The 18,109-nt window shown below is 40.1% G+C and overlaps 1 protein-coding gene across 2 annotated transcripts; it reads right to left on the bottom strand.

Moving 5' to 3' along the window:
- Positions 1 to 720: 720 nt before the first annotated feature.
- LOC309970271 (serpin B10) lies at positions 721 to 15,956 on the bottom strand (the record flags this gene model as incomplete). 2 transcript variants are annotated; one of them, XM_082852556.1, is made up of 7 exons in its annotated part: positions 721 to 1,125; positions 3,606 to 3,761; positions 6,536 to 6,678; positions 10,768 to 10,885; positions 12,747 to 12,884; positions 13,576 to 13,644; positions 15,789 to 15,956. In XM_082852556.1, the coding sequence occupies 7 exons, from the start codon at positions 15,954 to 15,956 to the stop codon at positions 721 to 723; spliced, it is 1,197 nt and encodes a 398-aa protein (XP_082708682.1). The 2 variants fall into 2 exon arrangements, with proteins under 2 accessions (XP_082708682.1, XP_082708683.1); XM_082852557.1 differs by having other exon boundaries at positions 12,747 to 12,871; positions 13,572 to 13,644.
- Between the last annotated feature and the right edge of the window lie 2,153 nt (positions 15,957 to 18,109).

Here is an 18,109-nt window from a genome sequence, read left to right on the forward strand (position 1 = left end):
TGTATACAATGGAATATTAGCCATAAAAAGGAACAAAATTGAATTATTTGTAATGAGGTGGATGGACCTAGTATCTGTCATACAGAGTGAAGTAAGTCGGAAAGAGAAAAATACCGTATGCTAACACATATATAAGGAATCTAAAAGACGTACTGATGAACCTAGTGACAGGGCAGGAATAAGGACGCAAACGTAGAAAACGGACTTGAGGACACAGGCGGGGAAAGGGAAGCTGGGACGAAGTGAGGGAGTAGCATTTACATACATACACTACCAAATGTAAAATGGATAGCTAGTGGGAAGCAGCCGCATAGCACAGGGAGCTCAGCTCAATGCTTTGTGACAACCTAGAGGGGTGGGAGGGAGACGCAAGAGGGAGGGGATATGGGGTTATATGTATACATATAGCTGATTCACTTTGTTATACAGCAGAAACTAACACAACACTGTAAAGCATTAATACTCCAATAAAGATGTAAAAAATAATAAAACTGAATGTCAGCAAAAAAAGAAAGTTAAAAAAGTTAAATTTGCCATTCTCTCTAGCTATATAGGCATGATAGGACAACTAGAATATATTATTTCAAGATAATTTTGCTAATATTTATATGTTAAAAAGAGCCAGGCTATAAACTGGTTTTTATTATAATTGTGTTTTTCCATCATATGTGTATTTTTCACACTGTAAGATGCTCTTGTTTGATGAGAGAGATGCAGGGTTTAAGGGGAGCAGAATCTCCCGTAAAATAGAATGCTATTGGTTTTGTTGTGCCTGATGAAGAAGAGGAATGGGTGGTCTGCATTGAATTCAACGGAGGGGAGTTTAATTCGAAAACTCACCTCACTCCCAGTACCAGCTGCGGCCTCTGTACCTTGTTCATTTATTTCCACAAAAGACTTATGGAAAACATTGGACAGAAATAGGTTTCTCTCCATAGACATTCCTGAGAAATCTGCTTTGCTCTGGCTAAAGGCATCGCTCATCCCCATACTGCTCAGGGTTGACTTGAGATCATAAGTCTCTTCCAGCTTGAACTTGGGAAGATGCAGCTGCACGTCACACACCTCCATCATGTCTGCGCTGGTCCACTCACTCAACTTCTCATAGGTGATGGCTTTTTCCAGCTACAGTTTGGAGCCAAGGAAGAAAGAGTCAGTAATTTCAGAGTGGAGCGAGAACTATTCGTTGAGTGAGACCTTTAGATATTATATAAATGAATTATAGTCACTCCTATTACCAAAGGTAACAAAACACACACATTTGGAAATTCTTTGTTTGTAATGAGATCCTCCACACATCCTTGACATACTCATTTTGCAGATTAATAGTTCTCAGGATATAGGTTTTCTAGATTAGACCTTGATCCGAAATGGAAGTACTTCTATGATAATATGCAAGACATCAACTACACATGCAAATACATCAATATAAATATACACTTAGGTGTTGTCAACACAAAAGCATATACTCTAGGACATGTTGCATGCCAGGGCACAAAAAAAACTTTAGTTTTATTAACATAGTAGACAATTCCTTGAAAACAAAATCTGAGGTAAAATGTCTATATAATCACGCCAATATGAAACTAGTAACTATAAACTACGAAAAAATAAGGAAAGAAAAGCAAAGAAAGGAAAATCCTCCAATCTTAAGAGTAATGACTTTTTTTTTTTCTTAATCTTTTGGCCACGCTGCTAGGCATGTGGGATCTTAGCTCCCCAATCAGGGATCAAACCCACGCTCTCTGCACTGGAAGTGCAGAGTCTTAACCACTGGACCACCAGGGAAGTCCCAAGAGTAATGATATTTTAAATAGTGGTTTTGAGGGTGTTTTTTCTCTTCTTTATATTTAAAATTTTTTAAACAATAAATATATATTATATACACATATGCATACATATATATGATAAACAATGTTTGATTTTTTAAATAACATGTTTGTTTCAAAGCACATGCTTTTGCTACTTTAAGAATTTTCTAGATCCAAGTATTGCTATCAGTGACATATTTGTAAATTATGTGCAGTAAGTGACAATATCTTCAGGTCAGGAACCTGCACTTTTAAAAAGAAAGGCTTGGGGCTTCCCTGGTGGCGCAGTGGTTGAGAGTCCGCCTGCCGATGCAGGGGACACGGGTTCGTGCCCCGGTCCGGGAAGATCCCACATGCCGCGGAGCGGCTGGGCCCGTGAGCCATGGCCGCTGAGCCTGCGCATCTGGAGCCTGTGCTCTGCAACGGGAAAGGCCATAACAGTGAGAGGCCCGCGTACCGCCAAAAAAAAACATAGATGAACAACAATAACCTACTGTATAGCATAGGAAACTATATTCAATATCTTGTAATAACCTATAATGGAAAAGAATTTGAAAAAGAATATATATTTATGTATAACTGAATCACTTTGCTGTACACCTGAAACTAGCACAACATTGTAAATCAACTGTACTTCAACTTTTAAAAAAAAAAAAAAAAGAAAGGCTTATCTTTGAAGGGTGTAACTCTAATGGTTTAGTATTCACACTTGGTCTTATTTCTACTATCCTCTCCAGTTTCACAAATTTTATGACACTATTTAGAAATCTTTCTACACACTAGTAGGGTGGTGGAAACCTAAAGAACCTGGCACACAAGAAATTAGGCACAGTGTAAAGAACGAGAGAACACTTATTGCATGAGAAGCCAGTGTTCAGTTTAGACATGCAAATTGCTCAGAAATGTGGTCAGACCAAAGTCAGGCTTAAGAGAGGTTTAACAGATGAACAACTTAAATAATACTTGAAGATGCACTGATACAGACTATATCTCCTGAAGAGTGTTAACTTGATAAAAAATGTTTTTAAAAATGTTTTAGGGGCTTCCCTGGTGGCGCAGTGGTTGAGAGTCCACCTGCCGATGCAGGGGACACGGGTTCGTGCCCCAGTCCGGGAAGATCCCACATGCCGCGGAGCGGCTGGGCCCGTGAGCCATGGCCGCTGAGCCTGCGCGTCCGGAGCCTGAGCTCCGCAGTGGGAGAGGCCACAACAGTGAGAGGCCCGCGTACCGCAAAAAAAAAAAAGTAATCCATTTAATGTTTTTAAACATATGTCTAAGGCTAGAGTAATGCAAGTGATTAAAAAATTAATTAGGTAAGTCCTATTGGAAGGAGAAGAAAGACCTATATTGACTGAAAGGTTATTATGATCAATCCACACAGCTTTGTGACTGACAATAAATATCTCTGTCTGTTGTTTGTGTGGTTGTTTGTGTGACTCCCCTATGCTAAAGATGTCTATAGATTACTTAACCTTCCTGAGGGGTAGTAATATCAACCTGACAAAGTTTTGTAAAGCTTAAATGATGTAAAAATACAGTACCTAGGGCTCAAGGTACGTTGGTTGCCTTCCTCTGCAGAAATTAAAGAACTGGGAACTGTCTTTATGTTTTTCCCCGGAGGGATAAACAATAGAACCCTCTTCGTGTCAGACAGACTGATGTCTGTTTTTAAAGTTTTTCTCCATACAAATAAATGTATATGCAAAACAGACACAGACTCACAGATATAGGAAATAAACTTGTTACCAAAGGGGAGAGGAAAGAAGGTAGGGATGAATAGCCTGATCTCTTTACCTGATCCAGCCCACTGATGTCTTCCGGCAGTAGTACGAGTAGGCTGAGGTCACGGTTCTCATAGAAGAGTTGAAGGCCTATGGCTTGTGGCTTTTCTATGTAAAATACTTGAAGTTTTTCTTTCATGGACATCATTTGCACTGGTTTGCTTGTAGTCTGTAGAATATATGTAGCAAAGTCACTGGGGAGGTGTTCCACCAAATCCTTAATTCTTTAGCATCTTTGGTTCCCAGTAGTCTGGGACACTGGCAAAGCTAGTGATCCTCTGCTAAATGCTGAATAAAATTATTCAAACCTTGTTTTCTGGAAATATGTGTTCTACTGGATAACATCATCGATAAATGATGTGGGAGTTTCTTCCTCTGACATTGTTACGGCATCCTCTATAAATCATGGCAAGCTGGATTCTACCAAACACTTAAAAGAGTCTTGTGCAAACTCTGTAAATGCCAATGATTCCGAAGCTGAGTAAGGTGCATTTCACACACAAACATTTGTGGTTTTTGTTTTTGTGTGAGGGTATTTTAGTATCATAAAACCGAAATTCACTAAGAGAATGAAAAGACAAGCAATAAACTAGGAGATAAGAGTTTCAAAACACATAACTGATAAATGACTGGTATCCAAAATTTGAAAAGAACTCTTAAAACTCAACAATTATAAGGCAAAGAACCCAATTTTAAAAACAGGCGAAAGATCTGAACTGATACCTCACCAAAGGCAGACCTACAGCATATGAAAAGATGTTCAATCTTATGTCCTTAGGGAATTGCAAATTAAAACAGTGAAGATACCACTACTACAGATCTAATAGAATGGCTAAAAGTTCAAAACACTGATAACATAAACTTCTAGCGAGGGTGGAACTGACATTCTCTGCCAGTGAGAATGCAAAGTGGAAGCCATATTGGATGACAGTACGGTGGTTTCTTACAAAGCTACATGCAGTCTTACCATGTGATCCAGCAACTGTGCTCCTGGGTAATTACCAAAATGAGTTAAAAACGTGTCCACACAAAATCTTGCATGCAAATGTTTATAGCAGCTTTAATCATAATTGCTAAAAACTGGAAGCAACCAAAATGCCCGTCAGTAAGGTGAATGGATAAACAAACTGCTACATCCATACAATGGAATAGTATTCTGCAACAAAGTGAAATATCTATCAAGCCATAAAAAAGGCATGGAGGAACTTTAAATACGTATCGCTAAGTGGAAGAAGACGGTCTGTAAAGGCTACATACTATGCAATTCTGATTCTACGGCATTCTGAAAAGGGCAAAACTCTAGAGACCATAAAGAGATCCGTGGTTGCCAGGGATATAGAGGGAGGGATGAATGTTTGGAGCACAGGGCATTTTTAGGACAACGAAAGTATTCCGTATGATACTGTAATGGTAGATACATGACATTATGAATTTTTAGTAAAGCCAATGGTGAAACAAAAGCAAAACCCTGCAATTCAGACATTGTAGACATATGTTATTTATCCACTCTGTGTGGAGCTAAATGTCCATCACAAGATCCTACTGTTCTGCTAAGGTAGTGGCCATGTGAGCAGGGCTGTTCGTTCAGGATACTTTGTGATACAGTGATTGTCTCAGCGATATGCATATGAATGGCACCAGCCGGAGTCCTCTTTGGGAGCTTTCTGTCAGAGCCAGCAGCCAGGACTTTGTCTATGTAGTAGGGTTGTGAAGCTAGAATATGGGGCTGTCATATTCCCTGGTCATATGGATAAATCCCATCTTTAGAATTAGAGAATGAAGGCAAAAAGGAGGGGTCAGGGTGGGGCAGAGAAAATGGATTATGTTTGAGATTCAAAGATCCCACTCCCAGACTTCCCAGTTCCTCTTAGTTGCATAAGCTAATGCTAACACAATGCCCCTTTTACTGGAGCTAGTTTGGAATGCTTTTCTATCACTTGCATCTGAAAATTCCTGGTGAATACATTAAGCCAAGTAACTATCCAGCACATTTCTAGTTAGCCTGTTGCATTATAGGTTCAGTTCCTTCCCCATCTTTACCCCACTGATTATCTGAAAACCGCCTATTGCGCATAACCATATGGTTACAGCAGTAGGCCCTCAGCAGCACTGTTTATGTGAGGTGATCCACCCCAGGACCTAAATATGTTAACAATCTTTGGCCAGTCTGTTCCCTTCCTAGGAATTTGGAATGAGACCTATCAGACTGGTCTGTAGAATGGAGGAGATGTGGGTAGCCATGTTCTGCCTTTGTGGACTGGGCCGCAGAAGAAGTTAGACTTCAGTCTGAGAGAAGAATAATGGGAGAAACAGAGTTGGAAAGATAGAGAATGAATCCTGACAACATTTGAATCCTTATTTCCACTCAAGTCCCAAGACCCAGCCACATCCAGCCCTTAGGTGTATCTGTCAGCTTCTATTAGTCTCCCTTGTTGCTGAAGTAATCAAAAACAAGTGTGCTGTGTCCTAACACAGAAGGAAATGTTAACGAAAGAAATAAGATTTTAAAATTTTATTTCTTTTTCTTATGGAAGGGTAAGAGTTTGGTACACGGTGGTACTGCCTTAATAGAACAAGAATAGAACTAGTAAGCGAAGAGTTTGGGGTTATGGTCCTGGAAGCCTTCAACTTAAGCATGGCTCTAGTCACTTAACCATGCTGCATTTCTAACCTGGGAAATAAATGTAATAACTACCTTACCTACTCTATCATAGTTGCAGCAAGGACTGAGTAATAAAATATGTGAATAGTCTATTTTCAGAGAAAAAAATAATGAAAGGGGAATTTCCAGGTAGGATGGAACTGGGGTTTTTAACACAGTCATCCCTGCCCTAGTAAGAGCCATAGTTTACAGGAGCATATAGTCAGAGAGAATAAATTTAAAATAGAATTCCCTTTACAATGCCATGTAAAAATTCATACTGGTTATTAACAGGTTCCTACCTTGTTTATTCTGAAAGGCTTTTCTGTGGTATTTTGGACCAAGAATTGATGTTCCCAAATTCTTTTAAAGTAAAGGGCATTTACCAGAACCATTCTGGTTGCAGAATCCACAGCATTATCAGGTAGGAGATTAAGGATTTTTCCTAAAAGAGCCAAAGGACAGATTTCAAATGATGTCGTTACATCCTGGTGAAACGCCATACATAAAAATGATGATTATGAAATACCGTTAAATGATAACATCTTGTATCCACCAATGATCCAAGCCAGGAAGTTAGTATTAATAGAATATTATTAACAGATCCTATTTAAATTTCATCTGTTGTTCCAATAAAGTCCTTTTTTTCCTGGACCAGAAATCAATCCAAGAGCTCAAGTTGCATTTAGTTGTCATTTCCTTTTGGTCCCCTTTAGTCTTTTTCTTTCATTCCTCATTCATTCTTTGTCTTTCATATTCCTCATTCATTCTTTGTCTTTCATGACCTTGGTACTTTTGAAAAATATCTGTAGAATGCTCAATTCTCAGTTCACGTTTGTCTGATGCTTCCTCAAGATAATATTTAGGTTATACATTTTTGTGAGAATATTACTTTTGTGGGCTGAATTGTGTCATCCAAAAAGATATGTTAAATCCTAACCTCCGGTCCCTGTGAATGTGATCTTATTTTGAAACAGAGTCTTTGCAGATGCAGTCAAGTTCAAATGAAGTCATACTGGATTAGGGTGGGCTCTAATTCAATGACTGGTATTCTTATAAGAGGAGAGAAATTCGGACACACACACACACAGAGTGTGAAAACATGGAGACATAGGAGAGACAAAGAAGAAAGTTATGTATCAACAGAGGCAGAGATTGGAGAGATGTGTCTACAAGCCAAGGATTGCCAATAACCATCAGCAACTAGGAGACAGACGTGGAGCGGTTTCTTCCCTGAAACTTTCCAAGGGAGCAAGGCCCTGCTAACACCTTAACTTCAGACTTGCAGCTTCCAGAACTATGAGAGAATAGATTTCTATTGGTTTAAACCACACAGTTGGTGGTAATTTGTTATGGCAGCCCTAGGATTTATGGCATATTTCTATCATCACAGGAAGATCCAGACAGCTCTGTAATCTAGAGCAGCAGTCCCCAAAGTTTTTGGCACCAAGGACCGGTTTTGTGGAAGACAATTTTTCCACGGACCAGGGCTGGGGGTCGGGGTGTGGGGATGGGCGGGCGGGGACGGCTCAGGCGGTGATGCGAGCGACGGGGAGCGACGGGCAGTGGCAGATGAAGCTTCGCTCACCTGCCCGCCGCTCACCTCCTGCTGTGCGTGCCGGTTCCTGACAGACCCAGGCCCGGGGGTTGGGGACCCCTGATCTAGAGAGATGGATCCTGTCGTGCTCCTTGAGTGTGTCAGCCTGTGCGGGGGAAGTACGGCAAGGATCCTTTTGCAAACCGAGCTTACGCCGTGTCAGACAATGACTCTCCACTCAGCTCAGAAAGGGGCGAAAGATAGCAGATGAGTTGCTCCCCGCCTTCCTGTCTGTAGGGTCCTCACCTGTCTTCCAGAGAACAGAGTGGGCACTGGGTAGGAATTTGAGAGCTGAGATTTAGTTCAGCTCCAGCACTATTTTTTTTTTTTTTTTGCGGTATGTGGGCCTCTCACTGTTGTGACCTCTCCCGTTGTGAAGCACAGGCTCCGGACGCGCAGGCTCAGCGGCCATGGCTCACGGGCCCAGCCGCTCCGCGGCATGTGGGATCTTCCCGGACCGGGGCACGAACCCGCATCCCCTGCATCGGCAGGCGGACTCTCAACCACTGCGCCACCAGGGAAGCCCTCCAGCACTATTCTTGCCCATACTTCTACTACATTGAGTTTGTGTTGTATATTACAATGTGCTTTTGTTTATAGAATCACATTTGGTCCTCATGTGAACTGGAACAGTGCAAGTAATTCCTTTCTGTAAATGCTAGCTAATCTGTAGTTTTCAAAACAGACTTACTTTTAGATGAATCCAAATCAGGAATAAGTTAAGGATAATGGTCACTCTTGCCTCACCATGGCTTCTGAGTCACTAGTCCAGTGAAAAAGGAACTGAGAATTTAGGGCTGCCAACTTCCTCAATTCACTTCAATAAACATTGCTCTGAATAGCTACCAAGAGCAGGGCTGTTATCTGTTAGTGATTCAAAGCAGAAACTCAAATAAGGTAGTATTACTGCCCTTGGTGTTCTTGAGTTTAGTGGGAGAGGCAGGGACTTCAACAGTTAATTTCAATAACGACGTGGTAAGTCAAGGTAAAGGTTCCCACAGGGGGCTTTTGGAGCAACGGAAAAGGCTCTCAGCTCAGCCTGGGAGCCAGGGGAGGACATTATGCCTGAGCGAACCCCTGAGATGTTATCCAGTGGCCATGAAGGGGCTGGGAGTGGCAGGGGAGGGAACCGTGTTTCGAACTGAAGGGACACATGAGCAAATGCGTGGGGTCGTGAGGTAGCACAGGGAGTTCCAGGGACTCTGTGCCACTTAGAATTCCTTAGTATCAACTTTGAGTCAGAGAATGACAAGAGTTGAAGTGGTGAGACAGACAAGACTTCACGGTCCTGTTGGACCTTCTATGTCAGTTTAGGCAGCTTGAATTCATCCTGTAGGATGTGGGGCACCATGATGGATTTTGAGTACGTGGTCCACTTGGTCGAATTCACATTTTAGGGAGGTCATTCTAATGGCTGAATGGAGGTTGCATTTGAGGGGGGCAAGATGAGAAACAGATTATTGCATTAACACAGATAAATGACGACAAAGCCGAGAGCAGAGGAGGAAGAGATTGGAAAGGAAAGATGAACTCAGAAACACGCAGGAGGAGGCAAAGGAAAAGAAAAAATTAGCATATCTCTCGGACTTCTGATCTGGGCAGGTGTGTGGTAGCCACCCATCCGCCGGGATGGAGAATGAGTGCACGGAGAGGACAAGGTGTGGATAAGCTGTTCTGAATATGACTTCAGTATGTCGAGTTTAAAGTATGTGGGACCCTCTGCAAGCATATCTGGCAGGAATATACAAATGAATTCTGAAGTCTGGGGGGAGGGGGATTACCTAAACATTCCATGTTCGTTGCTGCAAAGCAAAGGCTTAATCATTAATATTCATTAGCGATTACACCTTTGGTATTTCTTTGTGAGATATAATGGACCATCAACAGACTTATCGATTGAAAAGGAAGCGTGGAATATTGAAATGAGTTCAGACTTCAGAGCTAAACTGACTCAGATTTCAGTCCTATTTCTGAAGCTTTAAACTATCTGATCTTGGTAACAGTTTCTCTAAAGCCTCAGCTTCCTCATTTCTAAAATAAGGATCATAATAAAAAACTGCTAAATCGCCTCTGAGAATCCCTCTACTATTCCCTTTTTAGAAATAGAATGCTTAACTTTTAGGTAGCATGTGGCTACCCAGCTAAAAACTACATTTTAAAGACCTTTATTACAAACTAGGACAAGTTGGTCACCAGAGCATAAAATGGGCCATGTATCCAAATTTGGGATATGAGTGGAACTGGTGTGTGAAAGTTTCAGGGCATCCCCTTAAAAGCAAAGAGGCTTTATTTTCCCTATTTCCTGCTGACTGTAAAACTGACAAATGTAAGAATCACCTTAGACAAATATGAAAGCCATGTCTCGAGGATGGCTGAGCTAACCCCCTGGTCTGGGTCTCTGGATGCCTTCATGGAACAGAATGCTTATCTACCTTGTGACTATTAGGTCAGAGATAAACTTCTATCTTATTAAGATATTGTATTTTGGGTCTCTTTGTTACAAGAGCTCAGTCCATACTCTAAGCTAATATATGACCTATTTTGAAAATTACTTAAGGTTATGTAGTACATTTACTGCCACATTTTCATTGTTCATCAGCAGCTATTTTTCTTTAGAAACCACAAGTGCAGCAGTATTCCAAAATTCCTTTTTTGCATTTTTCTGCCTTTTATCCCTGGAGTCCTCCTTGGAATTAGTGGAATCTGATCATTTTCTTGTCTATTGGTAAAATGGTTGTCTTATCTGTTTTAGATAAGACTTATTGCAAAAGCTATAAATCAAAAATTATGGGCATGAATAAAACAAATGTTTTGAATATTTAGAATGTGTCCACAGTTCTATTTAAGAAATGCCTATACTTATACATAACACAAATTCAAAATAATAAAGCGATACTTGGAGAAAGTGCACCGCTGAGTACCTTGGAGAAGGCTTACCTTCAGTCTGGCTTTCAACCCAAGAGTTGATCTCCTTTCTGATTTGGTCAGAAGCTTCCATAAAGTTCACAGACTGTGGCTCTGAGCCAAAGTATGTTTTCATGTCTTGTAAATATTTCTGGAAGATATAGGTAAAATCTCCTTTTGTAGAATTTTTCCAGAATCAATAAACAAGTCTATTTAGATTATCCAAAAAGAAAAAACACCTCAGCTAGATGGACAATTGCAAACCGCTACCCCATTGCTCCCCTCAATCTTTCCACACTCCAGCTTTGGTTAAGAACGAAACACCGCCCTGTGTCAACTTAGCTGGGCACGGACCAGCCATGCAGAGCCGCAGGTGGAAGGAAGGCCCGTCTCCCACAGCTCTGGAGCCTCCACATCTGCGTCTGTTTTTATTCGTCCTCGGGAAATGGGGCTGGGATGAAAAGGAGGACCATTCTAGGAATCCCAGGAGCGACTCCAGCCAAGGAGTACTGGGCTTTCTGTGGTAGAGACGGAGCCAGATTGAGAACCCTGGGTGTGGCAGCTGCCATCTATGGACTCTAAACACCCAAGAGCCTGGGGGGGGCTTCTGAGGGAAGCTATGCCTGCCATGGAAACCGATTTCCACGACCGGTCAAAGGTTTCGTCAGGTATTCTAAGGGCAAAAGCAGGCTTCTTCCTTCGGGCTGTCGATGCTTCCCTCAGTGGCCATCATCCTAAGTGGGCTATAACCAGGGTTGCTGCTTAGGAGGGCACCTGCCTTGAAACAGAATTTATTCCCCAGGACAGCTGTGGCATTCCTTCAATGTATTACTTTATAGAGGAATTGTGTGCAGTTAAAAAGTGTTGAGTTAATTCAGCTTCCAGGCAGTGGTTTGGAGATTATGAAGTCTACGTTCTGTACAATTTATAATCCAGTAAAAAGAAAACGTAAACATTCTCGAGGTACTTATTCCTTGTCTTGACTCGTGGGTTCTGATCAACCTCTCTGTGCACAGCTAGGGCTTGTGGATATTTTAAAAGACATACCATTTTGTATCTCTGTGTGCTTCTTTTTACCAAGTGCCCACCCAGCTCAATCATCTCTCCTACTTACGAATCAAACCTGAGTGCATGAGACTACCAGTAATAAAAATGTCTTTAAGACTTCACTTGGCTGCTTTTTTGTCTTTAGTAATGGCAAAGCCCAAGTTCTGAGCTCCCCGGAATTCACTGGGTATGGGCAGGGATAACACTGCTTGAAATCACAAGATAGCTTGACTTTTCCTGTTGCTATCCCTCTCCCTATTCAATTTCCTTACTCCTTACCCACTGGGCACCTGGGTCCTCTGGCTTTCTTCTGAAGTGTGCCAAAGGATGTGATGGACAAACATGAAAGAAGTAAATGCTTGGCTTGGTTTGGAGTTGAGTCCTCTGAGGAGCCCTTGCATCTGAACTGAAGATGAACTCATGGTCTGCACTGTGGGTGTCTCAACCATCAGAGCAGAAGAGAAGTTGATTCAATTCCATGTTAAGAATCTTTCTTAAAGTGTCTGAAGTCAAGATGTGAAGTGACTTACCTGATCGCAAAGTCAACTTTGCTCTTGAGGACACAGTCTCCTGCCACACTCCTATGACCACACCACCCTCTGCTCCTTCAGACTGACCATATTGAGTTATTCTATATCTTTTGCTCTGTTTCCCATGAAACAAATGTTGGCCCAGGGATTATATAAACCACATTTCTACGAGTCTTCATGGGTTGTTCCTGGGGTGTACCCCTTTATTCTGGGCATAAAGATCTGATCACCAGATTTGGTTTGAAATATGTTATTGGTTTCCTTTACAACTTGACACATTGGTCAGGCTAAATGATTGTTTATCAGAAATGCTGACCACATACTCCATATACATTAAAATTGTCCCTGGGATCCCTGGAGAAGAGTACAAAGGGTTTATTGATTGATCTCATGTGACTCTTCCCCATCAGCTTGAAATAAGATGTTTGCACTTACATTGTGAAATGGGTACGTTTTCTCCCCATAGATCCTGTTGGCTGTTTTAAGTATGCAAGCATTGCTGGGATTGTTGATTTCTGAGATAAGTGTCTGGAAATTAGAACATATTTCTTCAGCCTTGCCTACATCGAATTCCTTTAAAAGAAAGTAAATTGGTTAAATAAAAATGTTGAACAAGAACTAAGTGTATAAGAACAACTTATAGTAAATGAAATGATTTAAAGTTTACGAACAAAGGCCGAAATCGATTGTATGGTAGATAAAAAAATGTTCTCTTTAGTATTATTAGTGCAGGAATGTAATAGCTGTTGGGACATCATTTTCTTCACACTTAGTTTGCAGAAGTAAGAACAATGTTGAAAGAGTTTGCAGAAGTAAGAACAATGTTGAAAGTAGAGTAGTTTTGAAGGGGAGGGAAAGGAAAAGATAAGGGAAAAGAATATTACCCTTCCAAAAAGTGTAAACATTCTGCACTCTAAAAAATTTCCCAGGCTTCCCTGGTGGCGCAGTGGTTGAGAGTCCGCCTGCCAATGCAGGGGACGTGGGTTCGTGCCCCGGTCCGGGAAGATCCCACATGCCACGGAGCGGCTGGGCCAGTGAGCCATGGCCGCTGAGCCTGTGCGTCCAGAGCCTGTGCTCCACAACGGGAGAGGCCACAACAGTGAGAGGCCCGCGTACCACCAAAAAAAAAAAAAAAAATTTCCCATAATTTTAACATATATTTTAAAGAAAAGTTACCTATTAAAGGTTGCTTAATTTAGCCACTAACATGTGCCAAAGTGCTTTCTCCTTAATTATCAAATAGATATTGAAATATAAGACATACCATTTTCCTTTTCTTTTCAAAACTGTCAGGACAAGATTTGCTGTCCTGGTCTCTGCTAAACTGAAGAACCTGTAATTTCAATAAAAAGGCAATATGTGAATGCACTTTGCAGAGATGTAATCATATGAAATACACATCAGCAACTACAAGCCATTTGTTCCTATAGATACAAAACATATAATTAATGAACCAAGGGAGCGCTGATTTGACTTAAATGTTGTGTTACCTGACCTAATAAGAGTAAGTCAAGAGCTGCTTTAAAATAAATTTTTAAGTTGAATTTAAATTGCTAGTCTCTTTATTTTAATACTTTTTATGGGACGTTGAGGATAATGTTGGGAATAGCCTTAGAGGTAAAATTCTCATGTTTTCTGAGTTTCATTTTTATCTATGATTGGTTTGAAAAGAAGCCTAGGTATTCAACTGAGACCATCACTTAGATAATTTAAGCAAATGCCACCATTGCCCCAGTTATCTGGAAAATTCAGGAATTTTAGTTGCTTTTTCTACTTAAGTGCTTCAGTTTTCACTGCCTACCACCATCTGACATATGGAGATAGAGTCTTTGTCTTCACCCCAGCAATTCATGTGACAGGTCACAGGAAGGATGTGGACATTGTGTTTCCCCTGAGAAAACAAAGTGATAATTCCATCTCCTGCATGCATCCTGGACCCAGCTTACAGAAAGGAATAAAGTCTACTTTACCAAAGTTTGTGCTGACACATGGCGACAGACAGGAACCACTTGCCACAGGGGAAAAAAAGGGGAGGTGCCTAAGCAACCCATTAGTCTCAATTGCAAACTGAAGCTGTTAATATTTCAGTGACATTGAAATAAAACAAGGGTAAGCAACACCCAGCAATATACTTATATGGAGTGGAAGCAAATTGACATTTATCTAAGATTAAGTCTATCACATTCATAGTTAAACCTTTTAATAATGAGCCAATTATTAACTAGCTGTGAACCAGGAGTTTTCTGTGAACCAAGATTTTGTTGTTGCTATTTTTAAACCACACAATATCTTGTAAATTATGAGCATAAGGGGGATATCCTAGACCCAAACTGACAGAATATATATTCTGCCTGTCTCATTCAGAACTGCTGGCTGTGCCCATTTCCATACTTGTCACAGAGGCCAGCTTCTTGGTGGAAATTTTGTCACTTAGCCTTCCAATCGTTGTATGATTTAAAGCTGAATTTACTCTCTTCTATTTTTATTTTTACTTAAAACACACACATATATTTATATGTTTACACAAGCATAGATACAGATACACATATATATGGCTATTTGATATGTTTTGCTGTGTAAGGCTACACACGTACACATACACTCGCTATGATTTGAGGATGCTTACATCAAATTGATAATTGCTTATACAATAATCCTGTTTTGCTATTTTAATGCCCTTAATGGGCTCTTTAGATTCATCTAGACAACCAGGGACCAAACAAAGTAACAACCAAACAAAGCATGAGGAACAGGATTCACTTGATTTTTCTATTTTTTTCTTCAAGAAAATCCTTCTGAGATTAGAGAGATGATGACTAATTCTATTATTTAAAGTATGAGCCATTACTTTCTTGAAATATTTTAATAATCAAAATAAAATTGTTTTTGGTGTTGAACCAAACTCGCTAACCTCTCCACGTACCATTTTGTATCTCTGTGTGCTTCTTTTTACCAAGTGCCCACCCAGCTCAGTCATCTCTCCTACTTATGAATCAAACCTGAGTGCATGAGACTACCAGTAATAAAACTGTCTTTAAGACTTCACTTGGCTGCTTTTTTGCCTTTAGTAATGGCAAAGCCCAAGTTCTGAGCTCCCCGGAATTCACTGGGTATGGGCAGGGATAACACTGCTTGAAATCACAAGATAGCTTGACTTTTCCTGTTGCTATCCCTCTCCCTATTCAACTTCCTTACTCCTTACCCACTGGGCACCTGGGTGAGGGAACATCATCTCTCCATTTGATTTTACCAGAGAACACTGGTTCTTAAACCGTATTCCTAGAAAGAGTTTTCAAATTGCTTCACTTTCTCAGATTTCTTTTTATGGTCTAGAAAATTTATTTAAAGTGTGTCTTTTATTTTGGAGGACGTGGTTGTAAAACGTGGGCTCTTTGGATTTCAGGAGAGAAGTGAACAAAAGACAAGAAAAGCATTTCATTTTAAGGCAACAGAGGATGGTTGACCTTTCTCACTCACCCGGGACATTTGGGCTGCTGTGGTGCCTTTGGTGCCCAAATACACCATGGCCAAGGAGGTTGAGATGCCCCAGGGAGAAAAAAAGATATTTTTACCCTCGGCAGATTCAGCTAGCTTCTTGCTAAGCTCCAGAGCAAATTGGTTGACAGATTTTGCTAGAGAGTCCATTGGGAAAATCTAAGAAAAATAAAGTTAGAGAACATGTTAATAATCCTTTCCATTTATTTAACTTTTGTAAATGGATTTGTTGGCTTACATAATTATCTTTTTTAATTACCCTTCATTGAAATGACAAAAGAATGTATTATCCAATCTGATTATATATATATCTGATTTTATATATATATATAATATGTATATATACACTCATAAGAGCTGAATAAACTTTAGAAAAATTCCACTCCAACATGATTTTAAATATTTTAAAAATGAAGTCCAGAGAGTTTAAGAGAATTGGCTCAAATTTCAGAGTTAGTTCACATGAGAGAACAATTGGATTCTGGTCAGTTAGCGGCTCCCTGTTGAAAATGCCAGGATATAAATGGCAGAGGAATCAGCCCAGTGCCTCTTACCAACACACCACATGCCTACTGACTTTACCCAGTAAATGAGGAATAATTATACCCCTTTTCAACTTTGTACTTTTTCTCACTTATCTTTCATCCATATTTTTATACTTTTAACCTTTTTCATTCCTTCACACCCTGATGTATGATATCCTGGTTCCTTTATTCTCTTGAAATCCAACTCTGCTCCGGTTCTTCTTTCCCTCTGGAAGCCTTTTCTGAACTTTGGGGTTCACAGGAGCACGTCTTCCACCAAAGACCCATAAAATAGCTTTTACTGCCTGCTTGGAGCTTATCATACTGCTAGTTCTGTTTGCATAGATTTATATCTTTTCAACTCTAGGATAATTTCCTTGAGAGCAAAATTTTCTTACTCAGCTTTGGGCATCCAGTAACATCCACCTCAGGACTTTGCACAAAATGAAAACTTACAAGTACTTGTTTATTTCTCTTTTAGAGTGTTTATAGTTTGGGCTCTAGCCACCATTTTTTATCTATTTAAACTTGAAATCTTTCACAGTTTAGTGGAAATGCTCATAGAGAAGTAGAGACCTCAAGACTTGCTTGCCTTTATCCTCACTCACGTGAGACCCTCTGAAACCAATCTTAACAAACAAAGGAACTCAAACTTTCTCATTTTGAAAAATATTATATTCACCTTCTAAATTTCACGTCTAATTACCCTGATATTTTCATTTAAGTCTTTTTAGACTGGGTCTCTCTCAAAGAAATAATGAGCCAATCTATTGTCATTTTATAGCCAAATAATTTCTCAAGCTGATTAAATGATTAAAAATAAACCAAATTCCCAAGCCTAGAAGCTCCTATTGGTGCCAATGTCGTATAGAACTTGGTCCTGCACTGATATCACCTGGCCCTCAGAGAAACCTAGAATGAGAACTTTAGAAAGGTCAGAAGATCTCTCTAGTTCAATGGTTGAATGAAGGGAGAGGCATGTGTAGGCAAAGTTTTGGTTTCATCATGACTTGGATTAACAGTGATACTGTTGAAATCCCTCCTAGTCATAGGCTTACACTTAACCAAACAGCTTCCCAGCCTCTAAATCATCCCTAGTCATAGCTCCCACCTATTTCAGAAGCTGATGATAATCCTAGGCTAACATTATCTTATTAAAGAAGAAAAGCAAGAACCTCTACTCTTGTAGCAATTCTACGCCCTCATAAAATGTTCGAAACTTGTGTATCAGTATTTCCCTTGACAGATCCAATGCTGTCTTGTAAATAACCTCCCTATTTTCTTTACAGCTATATTCATTCAAATGATGCTTTGCTTACTGCCTGTATATGAAGCTTTATCTTTTAAGAACTCGTGAATTCTTTCATATGGAAAATGCTTGGCTCCGTGTCCAAAGCATAATCACTATGAAGGGAGGAGAGGAGAAACTACCATTTTAAGGCTGAGGATTTTTATCTTGCTACTTAATATTTATGGTTATTCTAAAGTTTAGTTACTTGTAACAAATCCCTGAAAACAATAACTCTGTCTAATGAAAAAGCTAATTTCTTGTGGAAAGTTAATATCCAGGTATCTTCAACTTCATTAATTCTCTCATTAATATCATTAATATATCAGGTGTAGCCCAGACCATACAAGAAAAATAATTCCTGCCTTTAAAAAAAAAGTATAGAAGTGCTAAGCCAGCCAGTGCTGGATAAAATTATCCCGGCAGTGAAAAGTGCTTTCTGAAAGATGCAGAATTTGGGGATGAGATTCTACATGAAATAATTTATCCAT

Source organism: Leucopleurus acutus (assembly GCF_964270905.1).
Source record: "Leucopleurus acutus genome assembly, chromosome: 13".
Classification (NCBI taxonomy): Eukaryota; Metazoa; Chordata; class Mammalia; order Artiodactyla; family Delphinidae; genus Leucopleurus; species Leucopleurus acutus.